Source organism: Cynocephalus volans, chromosome X (genome assembly GCF_027409185.1).
Source record: "Cynocephalus volans isolate mCynVol1 chromosome X, mCynVol1.pri, whole genome shotgun sequence".
Taxonomy (NCBI): Eukaryota; Metazoa; Chordata; class Mammalia; order Dermoptera; family Cynocephalidae; genus Cynocephalus; species Cynocephalus volans.
In genome coordinates, this window is record NC_084478.1 from 46,922,708 (window position 1) to 46,946,038 (window position 23,331).

The 23,331-nt window shown below is 41.0% G+C and overlaps 1 protein-coding gene across 1 annotated transcript; it reads left to right on the forward strand.

Moving 5' to 3' along the window:
* The first annotated feature begins 12,397 nt into the window (after positions 1-12,397).
* Positions 12,398-13,444, forward strand: LOC134367962 (melanoma-associated antigen B10-like). Its single transcript, XM_063084605.1, has one exon. The coding sequence runs from the start codon at positions 12,398-12,400 to the stop codon at positions 13,442-13,444; it is 1,047 nt and encodes a 348-aa protein (XP_062940675.1).
* Positions 13,445-23,331: the final 9,887 nt, after the last annotated feature.

The following is a 23,331-nucleotide window of genomic DNA, read 5'->3' on the forward strand; positions in this document are numbered from 1 at the left end:
AGCAGCACCAGTATTTTCCGAAGGTCTGCTGGGAATGCAGAATCCCAGGCCTCTTTTCCCAGACCCACTGAATCAGGATCTGATTTTCAAAGATCAGCTGGGAATCTGAGGTGAGGTAAATGCTACCAGTTCTCAGACTACAATTTTGAGTATTAAAGATCCAGATAAGTGCTTCTCAAACTTTCCTATGCACCGAAATTGCTGAGCATCTGCTCAAATGCAGTTTCTGACTCAGCAGATCTGGGACAGAACCTGAGATTCTGCATTTCCACAAAACTCAGTGGGAGATAATTTTTGAATAAGCTGGGTGGTACGTTAGGTGAGGCTGTGGGAGTGGTGAGCAGGGGCCAGATCCTTAGATGGTGGGTATCAGTGTTGAGAGACTTAAGCCTGGAATGGAAAACTTCTTAGCAGTAGTTACTTTGAGAGTATGCATAAACCACATCCCACCTGGGACAAGAATGGAAGGTGTTGTGTTTTCTTACTCCAGTCCTGTTGAAAACAGTGCAAATTAGGTATTTTATGCACATCATCTTCAAGGAGTTTGTGAGAAATAAGGGTGATACTTTCTTGAGTTGAGATACCCAGATATCACTGGGCTAAGACTCTGCCCTGGGCTGGGAGATCCAGAGCCCACTTTGTTCAAAAGACATTTTAAATAGGTCATATTCAATATAATTTGGCAAACCCTAAGCACAGCCTAGATTTTTGGTGGAGGTGAATGAATGAAAATAGAGATGAATTGCTGGAAGAAGGACTGGGAGGGAGGGAAGGAGTTGGTTCTTGACACAATTTCTAGAAGCTTTGAGTCGCATCCAGTTTGGAAGTATTCCCCCAAACTCAAATTAAATAATATATCCTGTAATGGGGAAGATTTACTGAGATTTTCTTGCTAAGCAACATTTTTGTCTGATTTGGTGTGCCACGTCCTAGAGCACTGTATATTCTCTGACATCTCCTGAATAAACAATCCCAGAGGGGAAGGTGCTAGTGTCTGGGGTCAAAATAATCATAGCAATAACTGCCAGTCTTTAAAAACCTAGTGAGCCCCAGAGACTGTGCTAGCATCTTTACACATTTTATATACCTTCTGATAGTCATACATAAAAGACAGGGCTTGGGCTTATCAAGCCTACCTCACAGATGAAGAATGTAGGGCTTAGAGATGTGCCCAAGTTCACGTGGTATGTGACAGAGCTGGGACTGGACCTCTGGTCTGAATTTTTCTGCATCCCACACTGTTCTACTCCTCCTAGCCTGAAGCTGCCATTCTGTCTGTTAATTTCTCTTCTCACTACTCCATAATGCCTCTCAGAGGACAAAAGGGAGGACTTTGTAGCCATGGTACTAAAAGCAGGTGAGGAGAAGAAATATGAAAATGAGAATCAAAAACAATTGGGGGATTATTTTTGGAGGTCATTTACCTAGGATGCTGCTGCCCCTAGCCTCAGGGTTACTTGAGAAATGACTGCTTGGGGGAGTGGAGCAAGTTTCTAGTCCTAGTCCTTTTGCATGTTATAGCACCCTTCCCCTAGGTCTAGCCAGTATGCCCTCCTGTCCAACTCTGGAACCTGACCTTCTGACCAGCTTTTTACTGTGTACTTCTCTGAAGAGTGAACCTGTTCAGGGATACCCAGTGGAACAGGTGGCCCAGAATCACTTTCTCTCTTCATAATTTAGAGTATTACAACTCCCTGCTGATGTCCCCTGGCTGACCCTCACCATGGGATCCTTCTGATAGCAGTGGCCTCCTCTACGTGTTTTCTCTGAACAGTGACATTTAAGCACACAGTCATCACCCATAGGCATCTTCACCACACTCTCAAAGTGTTTTACAATTGGGATAGAGAGTAGAGTCTAATTTGCCATAGACTATACTGATTCTTGGGATACAAACCTGAAGTTAGAGAAATTTTTGAAACCACCTTAATACTTGCAGTAGCATTTCAATGGGGTACTAAACGTACACACCAATGAGTGAGCACACCTAAGTGGTCAAAAACCAAAGCCTCTCCTTTAAGTGGAAAATGAGGAAAGACCATGGAAATTACTATGTAAGCAAACATCTCTAAATCCTGACTTTGAATTCCTAAAACCCTGGAGTTCTTCTAGGAGGTAGAAGGAATGGAGATGTCAAGGATTGGTTCCTTGGCTTACATGCTAGCTTTGATGACAATAAAAATAATGCACCAACTCACCACCCTTCCACTACCTCTTGTCTGTGTACTTTCCCCAGAGGAAAAGCCTGGTTGTCAATGTGCCTAATGGCACCTGTCTAGGTGTTGGGGCATGTTCATTCATGTGACTACCCTTGCATAAGCAATATTTGTCATTTTCAGGACAACATATTTGAAATCCAGATGGCCAATTCCATTTCTTTTGTTCTGTTAAGCAGCAAACATAGAGACCCCATGTGGAGATGTGAAACTATAAAATGGAAGCAGCAGATATGTGCATCACCTGGTAACAAAGATCCACTGCTGAATCACATCAGATTTTATGTGCACAAGAAATAAATTTTTGTGTGTTAAGCCATTTCAATTTCAGGTTTTGTGTTTTGCATCAGCTAGCAGTTTTTTCTTCTGACTAATACACAGACACTATTTATGTTATTAAGCTTACTTAAATATTGTAATGACAAAACAAAATAGTGTATATATTTTTGTTCCAAAATATTTCTAATAACATACATAAATCAATCCCCTCCCTTTATAATGCTCCAAAATTCACCTTTCTCCTCAGAGGGAACTACAATAAAATAATATTGTATACATTATTTTAAAGATAACTTAAGGCTTTTAAAAACATAGATATGCTATAAAAATATACTGTAATATTTTAACATAATGGGGAGTGATGTACATATTGCTCTCCCACTTGTCTTCATAAGTTAAAGTGAATGCAGCATCATTCTATGACAACACATATAAATCCACCTTACTATTTTAACTATTCCCTAAAATTCTAAAGTATGTATGTGTCATAATTAATTCAGTCATTCTCCCCTGATGGACAAATAAGTAGTTCCCCTTAGCTGCTATGATTAATAGAATTGAAATCAACATCTTCAGATATTAAAACTTGGACAAATGTACATAGGAAAGGCATAGCAAAGCAGAAGTTGGGATAAAGAGAAGAGGGTGTGAAAAGTGTAAATATTTATATATATTGCCAAAATGTCATCCCACAAATATTCTACCAATTCATTTTCTTACAAATTAATTAATGCATGTAAATAACTTATATTCTCACAGATGTATTTTTTTTTTCAATCTTTTACCTTTTGGTCACACTTATATCTTAAAAAATAGTGTCTGTTATGTTAATTTAATACTGTTATTTTAATTTTTTAACTTATTGTTTTCTAATTAGGTTGAGCAGAAAATTAACTTAATCCCTCACACACATAGAACTGGATTTCTGCAGTGACGCTTTGAATCACAGGATTTCTTTGGGCATGCTTTAAAATTCTGATTTCAACAAGATATTTTCCCTTTACATTGAAAAGCAAAGATTAGGTCAGAATGACCAGGTGCTAGGGAATGGGGCAAGACAGGACACTCTCAGTGAGTGAGTGGTGTCAGGGAGACAGGGGAGAGAGCAATTTCCAGAGTCCAAGAGAGAGACCACATGCAAAACTAATTCCAGACAGCTCAGGGCTGGCTGGCAGTCAGGTTTCTGAATCTAAAGTTCTGCATTGTGTAGGAAAGGGACCATAAGGAGAAAAGGTGGAGGATTTGGGTGGAGAATCCAGGACAACTTATATAACTAGGCTTGGGAAATGTCTGACTCACGACTGCCAGATGGAAATACTGGGTGATCTGAGTGTACAGGTCTATTGGATGGAAAAACTGGAAACATATCAGACACTCCACACTACCTTAGAATCCTCAGTACATATTGTCACGTAGAGTATAGCTAACTGCATCACCCAGTGATGTTATTAATGGGTTCTGGGAGAAAAACATCTCTTGATGACCTTGAGGGCCCAGTGCATCCTTGCCAATGTAGCTGGGCTAGAAGCTATCGCTGTGTCTCCTGAAGAGAACTATCTCTTCCTCTGTAGACAGTGGATCCCCTCCACTGAGGTTGGGCTGTGCGAATGGGTGGGGTTAGTGAATGATGACAGATAGTTGAGAAAAGCCAGAGAGTACCATGAGTAGTGGAAGAGGACATGCAGCAGCAAGGAGAAAGAAATTGGATGGAGGTTGCCTTGGGGCTAATTGGCTCAGTGACTCTAGGAAAAGACTAAGTGTGGACATGTCTTGAAAAACAACCTACATAATGTCCGTAGCTCAGATTGCTTTCTCACGCTTTCTGAATTTTTGGCACACCAGAGGGTGGGTGTCCTTTAGCTCTATTTCCTGGCTTATGTTGCCACCAGATACTGCCTGGGGTAGGGGTTATTAGTTTGTTTGGGCATCTATAACAAAAATACCATAAACTAAGTGGCTTATAAACAATACAAATTTATTTCTCACAGTTCTGGAAGCTAGGAAGTCCAAGATCAAGGTGTCAACCGATTCAATGTCTGGTGGGAGCCTGCTTTCTGGTTTATAAACGGCCATTTTTTGCTGGGTCCTTATACTGTGCAAGGGATGAGAGAACTCTCTCGAGCCTCTTTTATAAGGGCACTAATCCCATTGATGAAGGCTCCCCCTCAAGACCTAATTATCTTCCAAAGGCCCTGCTTCCTAATGCCATCACCATGGGGGTTAAGATTTCAACATATGAATTTTGGGGAAACATAAACATTCAGTCCATTGCAAGAGCATTGGCCCATGGTGCAACATTTGAGGAGTGAGTGATGAGCTGATGGAGATGACACACCACCATGTTACACTGACAGGGGCTGATGGAGATGTGTGGGGTCCAATGCAGGAAGCATCACATACCATCCTATTGCCAGCATCAAGAGGGTATCGGATCCTGGGAAGAAGACATCCACATTCATACTGTCAGTGGTGGTTTCCCATGACAATTCTCAAGTTAGGTCAGCAATTGTAGCACTTTGGAATTCTTCCACGGAAGCAGAAGACCCTAGCAGGAGGCAGGCTCTGCAATTTGGTATTTTGATCCATTCATTCATTAAACACTTATTGAACACATTCTGAGGGAAACCATAAGTAAACAAAAGAAAAGGGAAGGCACTTGATTCAGGCTGTGGGTTTGAAGATATTGGGGAGGAGAAAGATTTGGGTTTTGGGAAGTTAGGGACTACGTGAATGGGTGGGAAGAGTCTGTAATGACTCTGAGTTCTGAAGATTAGATAATTAAATAGAAGCTGCTCCTCGTAGCTGAGATTGAGGATAAAGGAGGAGCGAGTTGGTGGTGATTTGCATTATGGGAGAAGAGATGAGGAAGGGTGTGGCAGATAAGGTCAGTGAGGGCCATGTATATGGCAGTGTTCTTCAGGCTGTCAAATAATGTTTAGTGGGAAATAGAAAATGCAAATTTGGCCCTCTGGAGAGGGGCCTGGGTTGGGGATTAAGTTTGACTGTGTCTGGAAAGGTCATGTGAGGCCATAGGTGGAAGTAAAAGTGTTGTGCATATAGTGGCCTATATTCTATCGGATAACATCTCCTATTCTGCTAACACACTGTGTGTCTGCACAGGCATCTACCTGTGAGGAGTCCACTCTGCCCAATACACTGCATTCCAATTTTGCCGCTTGGCTTTCCAGCGCTGTGGACATGTGGCCCCCACTCCTGCATTCCCAGCATACCTTGCCATCCCATCTCTTGTTTCCAAACCACTCGTTGCCCACCCCACTCCCACCTGGACACACACGGGCACACACTGTCCTCCTACACACTCATCTATTCTCTACTTTCAGCACAGTGCTGGCTACTGTCTCTTCAACCCACCATCCTCGTTAGTATTTTGCAAAGGCTTTTCCTTCCTGCTGAGCCCAATCGCTGTCCCTGCCTCCTTTCTAGCCCTGTTTCAAATTCAACTGTGGGGAAGAAACCTCTGCCACTCCCTTTACCTGGTGGCTTTTTAGCATCTCAGAATATGGGGGGCTTTCTCTGCCTTGTTACCCATGTTTCCTGCTTTTGAAAATCTCGGTTCACGTCCATGTGTGTAGTTCCTCAACAGGTGCAGGGGGCTGGGCTGTCCTCACTCTCATCTGTTGCCTCCGCTCCCCAACATGGCACGCAATTCCCTTGACTGATGCTCTCATTGTTCAATCTTAACCAAATCTGTAAAGATGTGCAGCTTAATAAATTCCCTTTGATATCACAAGCCGAAGGGCTTCTTATATAAGTTCCTGCTTCAAGGAACAAAGAAGGGTAATTTGTGCCTGCACCACCTCTAGTCACACTGCGTTCACACTTTAAGTCATAAGTAGTTTTTTAAAATGCCTGGTATGTGTGAGCCCACCTGGTCACCAGGGCCTCGGTCAGTAAGAGGAAAAAGCTGGCCCTATCCATTGGAACTCAGAATAGGCAGATCCACTTAAAAAACAAGATTGTTCTTCATTTCTCTCTTCCCATCCATTGGGCTGTTATCATACATTATTCTTTCACACATGCTATTATCACCACCATAGGTTGATGTTAAATTTAGTCAAAAAATCACGTATCTTTAAAATGCATTTAAATAATAAAAACTTTTTTTTTTATACTTACCATCAAGTTACCATTTCCAGGGTTGTTTATTCCTATGTAGATCCAGATTTCTGTCTGGTACCATTTCTTTTTCATGGAAAACTTTCTTTAACATTTCTTTCATTGAACGTAAGTTGGTGATAAATCTTCGCAGGTTTTATATTTTCGAAAAAGTATTTTGCCTTGGTTTCTGAAGGACATATATACTGGGTATAGAAATCTAGGTTAAAGGTCCTTCCTTCTCTTTCCTTCCCTCCTTCCCTCCCTTCCTTCCTTTCTTCTTCCTTTCCTTCTTTCTTTTCAGTACTTTACAGGTATTAACACTACTGTCTTCTGCTCTACATTGTTCTGGAAGAGAAATCTGCTGTCATCTTTATCCTTGTTTCTGTGGATGTAAGGTGTCTTATATCCCTTTTTATTTTTAGCAGTTTCTCTTCATCACTGGCTTAAAGCAATTGAATTGCATGGTAAGTTCCTGTAGATTACTTCATATTTCTTGCATTTGGAGGTGGTTTTAGCAACTTGAGCATGTTGTCATCCAATTTTGGGTAAACATAGGGCTGGTTTCTTTTGTTTTCCAACTCACAGAGATCACAGTGGTTCCTTGCGGGATGTCCAATGTCTTAAGCAACTGGGTATACATATTTTGCACGTTTTTTGGTTTTTCTGGTGTTGTTGTTGTTTCCAGTAGGAGGGCAAAGCTGGTCTCTGTTACTCCATCTCTGTTAGAAGCAGATTAACTTCTATTCTCCAGGACATCTCAGATTAACTTCTGCTCTTCAGGACATCTCAGTGCCCTTAGTGAGATAAAGTACATTGTTTATATTTACAAGGAAAATGTGGTGTGTATATGTTGGGCATTGAGAAAGTGAGAAGTTAAGAGTGATATTCTGTAGATTTACCAACTTTAATAAATAATTATTGTTTTGAATCTGTCCCCTTTTAAAATTCCTATTGCTATCTCAGCAGTTCAGGCCCTTGTCTGAAATCCTACAATATTTTTTCTCCTGATTTTCAAATTTCTCGTGTGTCTCCTTCTAATCCATCACACCAGATGGCAGATAGAAGTAAGATTAATATTACCAGATTAGAGACTGGGTATGAAACAGACATGGACTTAGCCACTTAAGGCTCCTGAGGTGTTGATATGATAGGAACTTGCCAGAACAGATCACAGTGGTCTGCCGCATTTATTTACTTTCTGTCCAAATGGCCTTTCCCATTGGTTCATTCCTCAGTCTGTGAAATGGTTTTTATGTTTGAGAGGTAGAAGGAAACAATTAAGTATTGTAGTCTTTTGATTTTACTGTTCTACTTTTCCTGTTCGACCTTGCTGAACTATGGGGTCAAACCCTTGAGATAAAAGCAAAAAAAAAGTAAAAAGTATTATCTCACCCCAGGTTCCTACTAAATTTATTTGTTCATCTTCAATGTACTATGTATGAATATATTGCGGTAAACAAGTGTTTACTTTATATAGTTAGAAAATTATTTCTTTTTATACTTTGTCACGTCTGTGTCCTTTCTAACTGTCTAAGATTTCATATAAGATTACCAAGACATCCATGAATGAAATTTGGATAATCTGCCTTGAGATATTGTGATGCTTTTTTGGAACAATTTTTAAAAATTTGTAAACAAATGATAAATCTCATAACATAGTATTAAAGGAAATACATGTTAAGTAGTTTTGATGTCAGAAACGCAGGTCCTTGGATTTCCCAAGGGAAGAATCCCATTACAAAACCACAGTTACTGGAGAGGGAAGATATGCAGTTTTACATCCCCGTGTAATACTGCAAATATCATCGTTGAGTTCTGCATACATTTAGACAACAGTATTACTAATTCTATGTCACAGTTACCTATACTACTATAATGCTTTCTAGAACAGGGAATATCTTTTCCCTGTATTTTAATCAGAATTAGGATTAATTTGCTGGCCCCAATATTGATCAGAATACTGATGCTGGGGTGGTTAGAGTTCTGGGCAACGTAACAAGGTGTTTCTATCAACAAAGAACAAGAATTAGCCTGAAGAACTGGTATAGTTTTAGTCTATCATTTTTTATGCAGTTGCACTTGATATCTTTATGTGAATTTTGGAGGATAGAATTAGAGTATATCATTGATCCTTTAAGAAAGTCTTCTAGCTCAGTAGACTATGAATACTGTTAAATGTCCTTCAGATATAGTGTCAGCAACATTCCATGCATAGGACTCGACCCTGAAAACCCAGACATAAGTAGACATGAGAAAAAAAGACTCGATCCTTTACCACAGTGCTAATAGCCTGAGGATGTTTAGAGTCTGTGCTTCCTTTTCTATTATTTTTGTTCTCATACCTAGACACTCATTAAAAAGGCAATGATCAGCGAAATCCAGACCATGTGAAACTGGATGAAACAGAAGACCTGTTTAGTTTTGGTTTTTTGTTTGTTTAAAAATTAAGTAGAAGCAAAAAGATGTAATGTATGTATGTGTGTTGTGGGGGTTAAGAACGTGTAATTTAATGGACATAAAAAGTAATGGCCATGATTAGATTTATTTTGAACCTGGTTAATTTTTTGTAAAATATACATCAGTCAATGTGTCAGTAAGTGTGAAATGTAACTGGACATCTGATTATATTAAGGAGTAAATTATTTAAATGGAGGATAGGTGTACTTGGTTTATGCTTTTTTCTCTTAGAAAAAGATACTAAAATATTTCAGATGAAGTGGTATGATGTCTAGGATTGTTTCACATTATTCCAGTGGCAGAGATGGTGTTGAGTACAAGCACAGATGGAATCAGAGTGGCCATGTATTGATGACTGCTGATTCTGAGTCTCAGCTGTATTCTATCTACTTTGAATATGTTTGAGAATTTCTACATTGAAAAGAATATATACATGGTCATTAAATATAAAATTACAAATGAATATAGGCCATTATTTAGAAAAAATATGAACAACCTAGTTGGTCCAAACAGAAAGGAAAAATTGTAATTGAGCAATAAAAAACAAAACTGTGGTTAAAGTTCCAATGAACTTCAAATGTTTCAGGAATAGGCAGGTGGGTGCCAGTTAGACCAAATAATCACCGAAAAACTAACCACCATCTTATGGAAACACATCCAAAGCTCACAAAAGGATGAGAAAATTGTCGACTCATTATTCCAGGCTAGTTCTATTCAGTAAGAAAACCAGCTGAGGACAATCTCAGCTAAGAAAATTACACGTGAGTCAAGCTCATCCAAACAGAGGCAAAGAGCCTAAATAAATACAGAGCAGGTTCCATATAGCAGTGACTTAAATGAAGGAAAAACAAAAAAGTCTGCGTGTACGAAACGTAAAGATGATATAACATTAGGGAAAAAGCTGCCTAAAATATTACACTAACAAATTAGAAAAAAAAAAAAAAAAAGGTTTTTGATCATGTACTGAGGTGGAGAAAAAGCTTCTGAAAAAATTCAGCGCAAATGCATGATTAATAACATTTAGCAAACTAACATTATAAAGGAACTTCCATTTCCTAAAATCTATAGAAAACAAACTTAAACGTGAAATGTAAAAGGATTGGAGCATGACCAATAAGGTAAGCAGCAAGACGTAGCAGTGTGCTAAGTACATAGCCAGAGGACCAGAATACAAAAACAAATGAAATTTAGGAATATTGAGAAGAAATAGAAATTTGTAGCTGAAAATATGACCATCATGTTAGAAAATCAGAAGGAAAAGTCCACGGGTTATTCAGATGAATAAGTGACTTCTGAGAGATGGTGTATAGATCACTACTGTAAAACCAAGAGCCTCGATGCACAAAGCAGTAATATTAGAACATGGATATAATACATTTATTACTATGAATGAAGTCTAAAATGAAATGAATTTCACTACACAGTACAGTGCAACGCTGGACAAAGTGAAAAGACCTTGGTCTCACAAAATTCTCTGCACATGTGCGTCTTCTCTGTAGAAGTTAAACCTTTGAGAACAGAAAGTTCCGAGATGTCTACATTCGCCTAGTGAAGGGACCCCATGGTCACTGTGCACTTTCTCGGATGGTTCAGAACCTGTTCTGTGCCCCTACCTGGTGCCGCAGCCTGTCCACCTCACGTCATGCCTGGGAAGCAAACTTACTATGTGTAAGGGTTTAAGTTGAGAAACTGTCCAGAGCTTATAGGGAGGTGGAATTTCCACAAGGATCCTTCAGTCAGAGCTAGAAGCCAAACGGGGGATCTACCTCTGAGGACAGGACTTAGAGAACCACCCACTCCGCAACACAGGGGGCGCCACGGAAACACGCGCTTCCTAGGTTGTGCACCGCCCCTGCCGCCGTCAGCCCTGAGAGGCCCCACGCAGGGGGGACCGGAAGAGGCACACACTGACTTCCGCCTCTGGAGTCTGTGGGACGCGAGACCTTGTCGTGAGACACTTGGCGTCTGCTCAGCAGAGGGAGACGTCCAGGTTCTGCCAAAAGGTAAGGTGAAGACGTCGAGTAAGTTTTAAGGGCACCCCCTACCTCCAAACAGAGAAGGTCAGCAGAGGGAGTCCTCTTCTTTGAGCCGAGAGTTAAGTTCAGAACCTCGAACAAGGACTGAGGGGACTTTCTACCCCAGGACAAAGGATCCCCACAGAGCACCAACATTACTATGAACCCTGGTAGGTCTTCTGCAGAACTGTGAGGCTAAGGTATCCTCACTTTATCCTTAGTGACCACAGGGGCAGAAGGCCTTGGTCTGACATGGGAGTGGGAGGTCATGAAGAGGAGGTGACTCAGGCCCGTTGGTAAGTCAAAGTGTGGACTGAGGGAGGCAGGCTCTACTTCTGTGTTTAGCTTTGGGAAACCCTGGGCGGATGTGTCCTTCTGAGTGCACACCCCGCCCTAATCTACCCCCATGGCATACTCTGGAATATCAGGTGGATGAGGGACGTGGTCTGATTGATATTAGGCCTCAGGACTGCGGAGGGACAGGTACAAGCGTGTCAAGGTGAGGAGTCATGATGAGAAACTGTAATGCTGAGGAGAACAGAGGGGGTTTCACAGAGCCTTACATACTGTGTCATTCCTGATGGGGTCCCTGAGGAAGATAAGTCAGAAGCCTCCCTAATATCCTCTTCAGGAGACTCAGGGATGTGAAGGCCTTGCTTTGAGGGAATAAGTCTGAGGCCAGCAGAGGGAGGGGAATCAGGCCGTACAAGAAGAAAAAGTGAGGATTCTGAGTGAGGACCAAGAAGTGTAAATACCACGTAGAGAAAGGATCTCACAGAGCTCTGCCATTGCTGCCATCCCAGGGTGTCCTTGGGCAGATGGGGTCAGATGAGATTCCCCCTCAATTCCTAGTCCAGGGCATCAGGGAGCTGAGGGCTTTGGGAGAGAGAGTCAGCATCTAAGCACTTAAGTAGAGAAATCACAGGTCACGCCAGAAGTCAAGGTGATGACCCAGACTGTGAATTGAGAGAAACATTTCCTACGCCGCAACAGAGGAAGCTCCACAGGGTATGGACCTGCCAGACCCTGTCAGCCGCAGTAAGATGCAGGCCCCACGGGAGAGCTGCAGCCTAACATACACTCTAGTTACGTCCACAGGGTCCTCAGGGGAAAGGCTCATCAGTGAAACGGAGGGTTGTGGGTTCCTTGAGCAGTGCCCTCCAAGAAACCGGCAGAGGCAGCCTTTGATAAAGCCAAGGTGGTGTTGCCCTGCTGAGGAGGGTCACACTATCTCATCCTCTTTCCTACAGGTCACTGAATCATCTGCCCTCTGTCCCACACTCCTGCCTGCTGTCTCTGACCACAGTCATCATGCCTCGGGGTCAGAAGAGTAAGCTCCGTGCCCGTGAGAAACGCCGCCAGGCTCGAGAAGAATCTGAGGTTGTAGAGGGTGCTCAAGCCAGTGTAGCGGAGAAAGAAAAGTCCGTTTCTTCCTCGTCTCCTGATTTCAATGAAAATCCCCAGAGGTCAGCTGCTTCTGGAAAACCTCGCGACCAGCAAAAGCCAGGGAAAGCCCCATCCAGCACTGCTGCAGCAGCAGCTGCTTTCTGCACAAGATGTCATGAAGGTGCCACCATCCAAGTTGAGGAAAAGCCAAATGCCTCACAGGCCCAGGCTTCCACTGAGCACAGGCAAAGAGGCCCTGTAGAAAACAAGGCTAAAATGCTCGTCTGTTACCTGCTGTACAAGTATCAAAATAAAGAGCCCATTACAAAGGCAGATATGCTGAGAAATGTGATCCAAACCGATAAGGAACACTTCCCTGAGATCCTGAAGAGAGCCTCTAAGGACCTGGAGCTGGTCTTTGGCCTCGATTTGAAAGAAGTCGATCCCAACAGGAACCTCTTTGTCCTTGTCAACAAACTGGAAATAAGCTGTGATGCCAGAGTGAATGACAACACAGGCTTGCCCAAGACTGGCCTCCTGATGACTGTTCTGGCTGTCATTTTCTCGAAGGGCAATTCTGCCACTGAGAAGTACGTCTGGAAAGTGCTAAATATGATGGGAGTATACGATGGGGAGGAGCATTTCATCGTTGGGGAACCCAGGAAGCTTCTCACCGTAGATTGGGTAAAAGAAAAGTACCTGGAATATCGTCAGGTACCCAACAGTGATCCTCCAAGGTATCAATTCCTATGGGGTCCAAGAGCCTATGATGAAACCAGCAAGATGAAAGTTCTTGAGTTTTTGGCCAAGTTCCATCACACCGTCCCTAGTGCCTTCCCACAATTGTATGAAGAGGCTCTGAGAGATGAGGAGGAGCGAGCCCGAGCCAGAGTTGCAGCTAGGGCTCGTACTGCTGCCATGGCCAGTGCTCGTTCTAGGGCCGTATCCAGCAGTATTTCTTGCCCCAACTGAAGGCTGAGGAAAATTCTTGACTGTGTTGTTGAAGAGGAGAGCTAATGTTCTCATTGGTGGAGGTTCGGGTGAGGCGCACAAACTGGCAACAACACAGTGTGTAACGTGTGTGTTCTTGTTCTATGTGGTAACTTGGATATTGCTTTAAAAATTCCTTTTAATAGAAAGTTTAGTAGCTTCAGAATCCACATTTATATACGTTATATATTTGTTGATGTGTATGAGTTCAAGAATTTCTACTTTAAAAAGTTCTACTTTATATTCAAAGTTTCTACTTTATAGAAACAGTTGTGAAATTTTGCATCTTATTTGGTGATCTCAAAAAAGATCACAAAGTAGTGGATTAGGCATTTCCTTGGAAATGGGAAAAGACACAGCAGTATAATAGTTGGGATCAAGAAATAGAGGGAAAAAAGTAAAAGGTTCTAAATCCTTCTATTTCCTCGTCATTTGTAGTCTGTTCTCTGAAAATAGGAGATATATACTTGTATATGATTAGCTTATTCAAGAATGTATGTGAGTGTACATCTAGATCTTAATAAATTCGACGTCTTGCACTGTCTCATTATTTCTGAAACATTACTTGGACATCTGCTCTTTGTAAGGCTCTGTGCTAATTTGGGCAGCCCAAGAATATACAAGGCCCACCTATGCCCACTGAAATTTAAAGTCTATTATAGTAGTTCTCATGTAGTGAAGGTCGTGAGATATACCCTAAAACATAAAGGACGAGTCAAATTAAAGTGGAAGAATGCAGATGACAGCCGTCAAGTGCAAATACCCTGAGGCAGGTGAATTTGGAACCTCCGGAAACTGCAGGTTCTTAAAATAAATTCATTTTAAGTTAGTCTGGGTGGTGGGTCAGATGAGGCTGTGGGGGTCGTGAGCAGGGACCAGATCCTCAAAAAGGTGTGTCCTGGACTACTGCCTAGTATGGAGAACTGCTTTTAGTAGTTACTTTGGTGTCATGGATTAACCAGAAAGAATCCATCTCCTAGGACAGGAATGAAAGGTATCCTGTATCCTTCCCCAGTGTCCTTTTCCCAGTGCAGTGCACGGGCTATGTGTTTTATGCACATCAGCTCCAGAGAGTTTCTGAGAAATAAGGGTGATATCACCTGACTTAGGTGTGCTCAGAAGGCACTCTGCTGGCAGTGTTCACTCTAGCCTGGGACAGTGATCCCACTCCATTAAAAGGGCATTTTATTAGGTTGTCTTGAGTGTAATTTGGCCAAATCTTAAGGGCTAGGTTTTTAATGGAAGTGACATAAATGAAAAGAGGGGTGGTTTGGGTGGAAGAGCAGTGGGAAAGGATGGAAGGAGTAATTCCTTGACACCAATTCTAGGAGCCTTAAGTTATATAGAGTTGGGGAGTACTCCCGCACACTCACAATGAAAATATAACTGCAAAAAGTCATATAGTAAGTAACTGAGTTTCACTTGCTAACAGTGTTATGACTGATTTGTGTGCTGTGTCACAGAATACAAATTCTCTGTCATTTCTTGGTTTACAAAAAAAAATATCACAGAGCAGATTTTGGTAGGGTCTGGTGTCAAAATGATAATAGTAATAACTGCCAGGTATTAAAATTGCAACCGATTCCAGGTACTGTGTCAGGGGCTTTCATGCATTACATTCATCCCCGGAATCCTGCACGGCAGAGCTTATCAAGCTCACTTCACAAAGAGCTTGAGCCTCATAGAAATTAGCAATTTTCCTGACTTCACATGGCTCACAAGTGTCAGAATTAGAACCCTGGTCTGAATTCTTTTAGAGCACACATTGTTCCCACCCCTCCTTGCCTAAGCCAACCGTGTGTGTCTTAATTCATTTTTCTTCTCACTACTGCAGAATGCCTCTAGGCAATGGAAAGGAGGAACCCGGGGCTGGTGTACTAACTCCGGGTGTAATAAATGCAGGAGGAAATGAGAAATAAACATTTGGGGACTGCCTATGGGTCTCATTTGCTAGGGTCCACTTGGTCCTAGCATCAGGGTTTTTTGAAAGCTGAGTTTGCCCAGGTGCCGGCATATGGGACAGACCCAGCACTTCCTGAATTACATTGCTCTTCCCCTGAGTGTTCCCCAGTGGGCCCACAGGCCCAAATCTGCATCCTGACCTGCTGTTCAGCTCTTCCCTGCTTCCTTCCATGAAGACTGCACCCTGCTTGCTGTGGCGAAGAAAGTCCAGAATAACCTTCCTTCCTTTTTCCTGACTTAGAGCATTCCAACTCCCTATAGACAGACAGCCCCTACCTCATCTTTCACCATGGAAGCCCTCTGATGACAATAGTCCTTCCACGTAACTGTTTATTTTGACAGTGAAGTTTAGGTGTCTGCTCTTCTGCTCCAGGTGCTTCAACCACACTCTCAAAGATTTTTCCAAATTTACTTGTGAGTAGAGTCATATTTGGTACAGAATGTACTTGTTTGTGAAAGATAACCCTGAAGTTAAAGAGGAGGTTTTAGAAAGCAGTTTAGGTTAGAAAGAAAGAAGAACGTGATTTCGTGACTTACTTGAGTCTGTCACTGAATCAGTACACTGATGAGGGAACTTAACTAAATGGTAAAAATTTAAAGCCTCCGTGGTAAGGGGTAGTAGGTGAGGAAGAACCGAGGATATCACTGTGTAGAAACCATGCCCAGAAGCCGGAATCTTAAAACCCCCGGTGTTTTTCTAGGAAGAAATAGTAGTTTCCAATGCTGACATAACAAATTGCCATCCACTAAGGACTTAAAATAACACACTTTTTTTTTTTTTTTTTTTTTTTTAACCCTTCTGTATGTGAGAAGTATGAATTGATTCTGCTGGTTTCTTTGGTCAGGGTTTCACAAGCCCAAATCAAACCATCAAAGCCTGGCTTCTTATTGGGAGGCACTGGGTAAAATCTCATTCTAGACTCATTCAAGCTGTTCTCAGAATTTAGGTCATTTATCCATTTTGAGTTAATTTTTGTATATGGGGTTAGGGACGGGTTATATTTTGCATGTGGTTTAGTTTTCCAGGAACTATTTGTTGAAAAAATTTATTCTTTCTATATTCAGTGGTCTTGTCACCCTTGTTAAAAATAAATCAAGAGTAGGTTTTTGGCTTTCTTTCTGGGATTTCAACTTTATTCCATTTTTCTATATGGATGTCCTTATGCCAGCACCACACTGTTTTGAATAATGTAGCTTTGCAGTACTTTTTCAAGTTGATAAATGTGAGTCTTCCCACTTTGTTTTTCTTTATCAATATTTTATTGGCTATTGGGGACCGCTTGCAGTGCCATATGAATTTGTGGATCAGCTTCTGTATTTCTGAGATAAACAACTATTGTAATTTTAATAGGGATTTACACTAAAACTATAGATCACTTTGAGGAATATTTCCATCTAAACCATGTTAAATCTTTCCGGGCATAAACCTGAGATGTCTTTCAATTTATTTAGGTATTTTTTTTTTATTTTCAGTAAAGTTTTGTATTTTTCAGTGTACAAGTTTTCTACCACCTTGGTTAAATTTATTCCTATTTATTTATTTATTTATTTATTTTGGATGCTATTAGACATGCAATTATTCTCTTAATTTTCTTTTCGTCCTGTTTTTTTTTTTTTTTTTTTTTTTTGGTGAACTGATTCTTGAGTGTTTATCTTGTACCCTGCAACGTTGATGAATTCATTTATTATCTTTAGTGGTTTTATTTATTTATTTATTTATTTATTTATTTATTTATTTTTCACCTGGAACTTTCTGCATACAGAATCGTGCTATGTACCAATAGAGATGATTTTACAAATTCATTTTCAATTTGGGTTCATTTTACTCGTTTTTCTTGCTTAATTGTTCTGGCTAGGACTACCAATGTAATTAGGGGTGAAGCTGCCGTCTTTGTCTTGATTCTGATCAAGCCATTGTGCTGACACTCCTTGCCCTGGACTGGGGGAGTCATAGCCTGTTACATTAGAAGGGCATTTAACTTAGTCATCATCGGTATAATTTGGCAAACTCTAAGGGAGGGCTTGATTTTGGTAGGGGTTAAATGAATGAAAATAGGGGTGGTTTGTATCAAAGGGCAGCTGGCAGGGAGGGAAGGAGTTGGTATCAGGCACACATTGTAGAATCTTTGAGTTGCACCCAAATGGGGCGGATTTCCCAACATCCAAATTAAGTAGTGTATTCTCTAAGGGGAAGATTTTACTGGTTTATATTTTTCTTTCTAGGCAGAACTTTGAACTAATTTGGTATTCTGTGTCTTACAGCACTGCATATTCATGCACATTTCTTAGAATATAAAGCAAATAAACAGAAACAAACAAATAAACAAACAAACAAAACCCATCCTAACCGAAGAGGTAATATCATCAGAGATCCAAAAAATAAAAAACAAACAAACAAAAAATAACTGTAGTAATAACTGCCATTCATTAAAATCTCAATGCACACTAGTCGCTGTGCCATGGGCTTTACACACATTGCCCACATTCCAACAGTCCTAGAAGATCAGGAATATCAAACCCACTTCACTGATGAAGAACTTATGCTCATAAAATTTGGTAATGTCCCTGGTTCACACAGCTAATAAGTGACAGGCCTGGGACTAGACCCCTGGTCTGAATTCCTCTATAGCCCACCCTTTTCCTCCCCTCCCGGCCTGAGACAGATCTCGTGTCTATTAATTTATCTACCTTCTCAAATGTCTCTCAAGTGATAGGAAGTACTCTGTAGCCAAAGCACTAAAAGCAGGCCTAAAGAAGTCAGGTGAAAATGAGCATCAAACACAATTTGGTACTGTCTGTGGGCATCCTCTCCCAGGGGTCCTCCTGTCCCTAGCCCTGGGTTTCCTTGAGCACTGACTCTGTCCTCGTTCCAGCGCATGTGTCCAGGCCCAGAATTACAGGGTCTTCCCCACTGTGCCCTCCTGTCCAAACTGCAACTGACCCTCTCTCCAGCTCCACTGTCTCATTCTTTGGAGCCAGCACCTGCTCCCAGAGGAACATTTAGCCCAGACTCACCTGCTTCTCCCTGATGTTGAAGGTTCTAACTGCTTGTAGGGCCGTATCCTTCACCACGGACCCTTTCTTACAGCAACAGCCCCTTCTACATAATTGTTCACTTTGGACAGTAAAGCAAAGGTACCTCGTCATTCCTGTGGGTGCCTCCATCACACTCTCAAAGTGTTTTCAAACTCACTTTTGAGGAGAGTCCAATTTGGCACAGAATCTACTGGATCCTGGTTTATAACCCTGAAGTTAGAGAAGAGGTTTTGGAAACCATCCTGATATTTGAGGTCAGAGTTTAATGGGGTTAATTATTTGAGGCTAGCCACCGAACCAATATACCAATGAGTGAGCTTACTTAGGTGGTCAGAATCCCCAGCCTCCCCTGTAAGTAATCAATAAGGAAAGAAGATTGAAATCATTGTGTAAGCAAACATCTACTGAGGCGGAATCCCTAAAAACCCAGGAGCCCTTTCAGGAGATTGAAAATGGTTCCAAGGCAGATATGTTAGCTTCCATAATGAAATAAGATAATTCACTATTTTTCCATTGTCATTTGTCTCTCTTTTTACCCCTGAGGAAAATTTTGGCTCAGGTAATAGTGCATATATTCTTGCTCCCCCCGAATTCTAACAATATGAACAAATCAAAATTCCCCTTTGTTAAAACAGTCCTCCAAGATTCACCCTTCTCCTCAGAAGTAACCACAAGTAAAAATTTGTGTTATTTAAAATTTTATCCCAGACTTTTCCTTCCACTGATATGCTATAAGAAGTACATGGTAAGTTTTTAACACACATGGACAACGCTGTACATACTGCCCTTCCTCTTGCCCTTGTCACAATAAAATGTTTGCAGGATCTTTCTATGAGAGCACATGTAGAACCAAATCACTCTTAACACCTTAGAGTTCAAAAGTGTGCATGTGCCATACTTAATTTACCCAATCTCTTGAGGCAGATTTTGTGTCTATTAACTCATTTCTGATGGACAGCTATTTCCCATTTGTTGCTATGAATAATTTAACTGATATCTACATCATTGAACGTGAATTCTTGGAAAAAATATGTACATTTTCTTATAGGAAAGACATAGCAAAGTACAAATAGGTTTAAAGTGAAAAAAGAGGTGATGACTGTAAATGTTATTTAATATTTTTAATATTCTATTCTAATAAAGCTGTAGCAATTCATATTCTTACATATAAATTTGTGTGAATAATCTATACCCTCACTCGCATTTTCTTTAATCAACTTCTTAAAATTCGGTGAAGATTTTGGACAAAAATATACTGTCTCGCTGTTTTTTTGATTTTCCTGTGTTCTAAGTAGCATGAGCAGAAAATTAAATTAATTCCTCATTCATAGACATCAAGATTTCTCCAGTGGCATTTTGATTACCAGGGTTCCTCTGGGCATGTCTTAAAATTCTGAAATGTCAATAAGATATTCCGCTTTACACTGAGGAGGAAAGATTTGATCAGAATGGCCAGATACCAGCGAATGGGTCCATGCAAAACACTGTCATCTAGTGAAGACCATCAAGAAGACAGAGCAATTTCCACAGTCTGTAAGAGGGATCAGCAAGTCTAAGAGAGCACAGGTCCCTGAAACCTGGGATTCTCAGACATACCCTGTATCTAACTGTTATACAGTGCTTCTCAATATTTTAGATGAAGGACCTCTTATTCCAATTCCAGCCTTGCCTGGAAATCCAGCCCTTGCTTTGAAGGCAGAGAAGTCTGGATGAAGAGGGAACTGCAAGCCCATTATCCTGCCACCCAGTGCCCTTCCATCACTCTCAGGCCTGTGGTCCCTGAAACCCACACCTCTCTGGGATTTCCTAAGTACTCCTGGGAGAGCTCAGTGCTAGAAGACCCCATCTCAGACATGGACTTCATCTCCTTCCTGCACAGGCATCTACCTGGGTGGAGTCCACTCTGCCCAATACATTGCATTCCAATTTTGCCGCTTGGGTTTCCAGGGCTGTGGACATGTGGCCCCCACTCCTGCATTCCCAGCATACCTTGCCATCCCATCTCTTGTTTCCAAACCACTCGTTGCCCACCCCACTCCGACCTAGACACACACGGGCAAACACTGTCCTCCTACACACTCATCTATTCTCTACTTTCAGCACAGTGCTGGCTACTGTCTCTTCAACCCACCATCCTCATTAGTATTTTGCACAGGCTTTTCCTTCCTGCTGAGCCCAATCACTGTCCCTGCCTCCTTTCTAGCCCCGTTTCAAATTCACCTGTGGGGAAGAGACCTCTGCCACTCCCTTTACCTGGTGGCTTTTTAGCATCTCAGGATACAGGGGGCTTTCTCTGCCTTCCTACCCACATTTACTGCTTTTGAAAATCTCAGTTCACGTCCATGTGTGAAGTTCCTCGACAGGTACAGGGGGCTGGGCTGTCCTCACTCTCATCTGTTGCCTCCACTCCCCAACATGGCACGCAATTCCCTTGAGTAATGCTGACATTGTTCAATCTTAACCAAATCTATAAAGGTGTTCAGCTTTATAAATTCCCTTTGATACCACAAGCCGAAGGGCTTCTTATACAAGTTCCTGTTTCAAGGAACAAAGAAGGGTAATTTGTGCCTGCACCACCTCTAGTCACACTGCGTTCACACTTTAAGTCATAAGTAGTTTTTTAAAATGCCTGGTATGTGTGAGCCCACCTGGTCACCAGGGCCTCGGTCCGTAAGAGGAAAAAGCTGGCCCTATCCATTGGAACTCAGAATAGTTAGACCCACTTAAAAAACAAGATTATACTTCATTTCTCTCTTCCCACCCTTTGGGCTATTATCATACATTATTCTTTCCCATATGCTATTATCACCACCATAGGTTGATGTTATTCTTTACTCAAACAATCAAGTATCTTTGAAATGCATTTAAATAATAGAACTTTTATTTTTTTCCTATTCACAGTGAAGTTACCATTTCCAGGGCTCTTTATTCCTTTATAGATCCAGATTTCTGTCTGGTACCATTTTCCTTCTTCAAGGAAGACATTCTTTAGCATTTCTTACAGTGAACGTATGTTGGTGGTGAATCTTCCCAGGTTTTATATTTTTGAAAAACGATTTCGCCTTGGTTTCTGAAGGATATATTTACTGGCTATAGAATTCTAGGTTAAAGGTCCTCCCTTCCTCCCTCGCTCCCTCCTTCCCTCATTCCTTCCTTTCTTCCTCCTTTCCTTGTTTCTTTCTTTTCAGTACTTTAGAGGTATTAACACTACTGTCTTCTGCTCTACATTGTTCTGGAAGAGAAATCTGCTGTCATCTTCATCCTTGTTTCTGTGGATGTAAGGTGTCTTATATCCCTTTTTATTTTGAGGAGTTTCTCTTCATCACTGGCTTCAAGCAATTGAATTGCATGGTAAGTTCCTGTAGATTACTTCATATTTCTTGCGTTTGGAGGTGGTTTTAGCAACTTGAGCATGTTTTTATCCCATTTGGGTAAACATAGGGCTGGTTTCTTTTGTTTTCCATCTCACAGAGATCACTGTGCTTCCTTGCTGGATGTCCAGCATCTTAAGCAATGTGTTTTGTTGTTGTTGTTGTAGTTGTTGTTGTTGTTTCCAGTAGGAGGGTAAAGCTGGTCACTGCTACTCCATCTTGGTTAGAAGCAGATTAACTTCTATTCTCCAGGACATCTCAGATTAACTTGTGCTCTTCAGGATATCTCAGGGACCTTACCGAGATAAAGAACATTGTTTAAGTTTACAAGGAAAATGTAGTGTGTATATGTTGGGCACAGGGAAAGTGAGAAGTTAAGAGTGATATTGCATAGATTTATCAACTTTACTAAATAATTATTGTTTTGAATCTGTCACCTTTTTAAATTCCTATTGCTATCTCAGCAGTTCAGGCCCATGTTGTCCAAAATCCTACAATATTTTTTCTCCTGATTTTCAAATTTCTCGTGTGTCTCCTTCTAATTCATCACACCAGATGGCAGATAGAAGGAAGATTAATACTACTATAGATTAGACTGGGTATGAAACAGACATCGATTGAGCCACTTAAGGCTCCTGAGGTGTGGATATGAAAGGAACTTGCCAGAACAGATCACAGTGGTCTGTCACATTTACTTACTTCCTGTCCAAATGGCCTCTCCCATTGGTTCATTCCTCAGTCTGTAAAATGTTTGTCACGTTTGAGAGGCAGACGGAAACAACTAAGTGTTGTCTTCTTTTGATTTTACTGTTCTACTTTTCCTGTTCTACCTTGCTGAACTGTGGGGTCAAACCCCCGAGATAAAAGCAAAAAAAAAAAAAAAGTAAAACGTACTATCTCACCCCAGGTTCCTACTATATTTATTTGTTCATCATCAATGTACTACGTATGAATATATTGTGGTAAACAAGTTTTTACTTTATATAGTTAAAAAGTTATTTATTTTTATACTTTGTCACTTGTGTGTCCTTTCTAACTGACTAAGGTTTCATACAAGATTACCAAGACATCCATATGTGAGAGGTGGAATGAAATTTGGATAATCTGCCTTGAGATTTTCTGATGCTTTTTTGGAACAATTTTAATAACTTTGTAAACAAATGATAAATCTCATGACATAGTATTAAAGGAAATACATGTTTAGTAGTTTTGATGTCAGAGACGCAGGTCCTTAGATTTCTCAAGGGAAGAATCCCATCACAAAACCACAATTACTGGAGAGGGAAGATATGCAGTTTAAGATCCCTGTGTAATACTGCAAATATCATCGTTGAGTTCTGCATACATTTAGACAAGAGTAGTACTAATTCTATGTCACAGTTACCTATACTACTGTAATACTTTCTAGAACAGGGAATATCTTTTCCCTGTATTTAAACAGTATCAGGATTAATTTGCTGACCCCAGTGTTGATCAGAATACTGATGCTGGTGGGGTTAG

Bases quoted from the DNA above. Each gene is read 5' to 3' on its own strand.
- LOC134367962 (XM_063084605.1), top strand. From the start codon at position 12,398: ATGCCTCGGGGTCAGAAGAGTAAGCTCCGTGCCCGTGAGAAACGCCGC.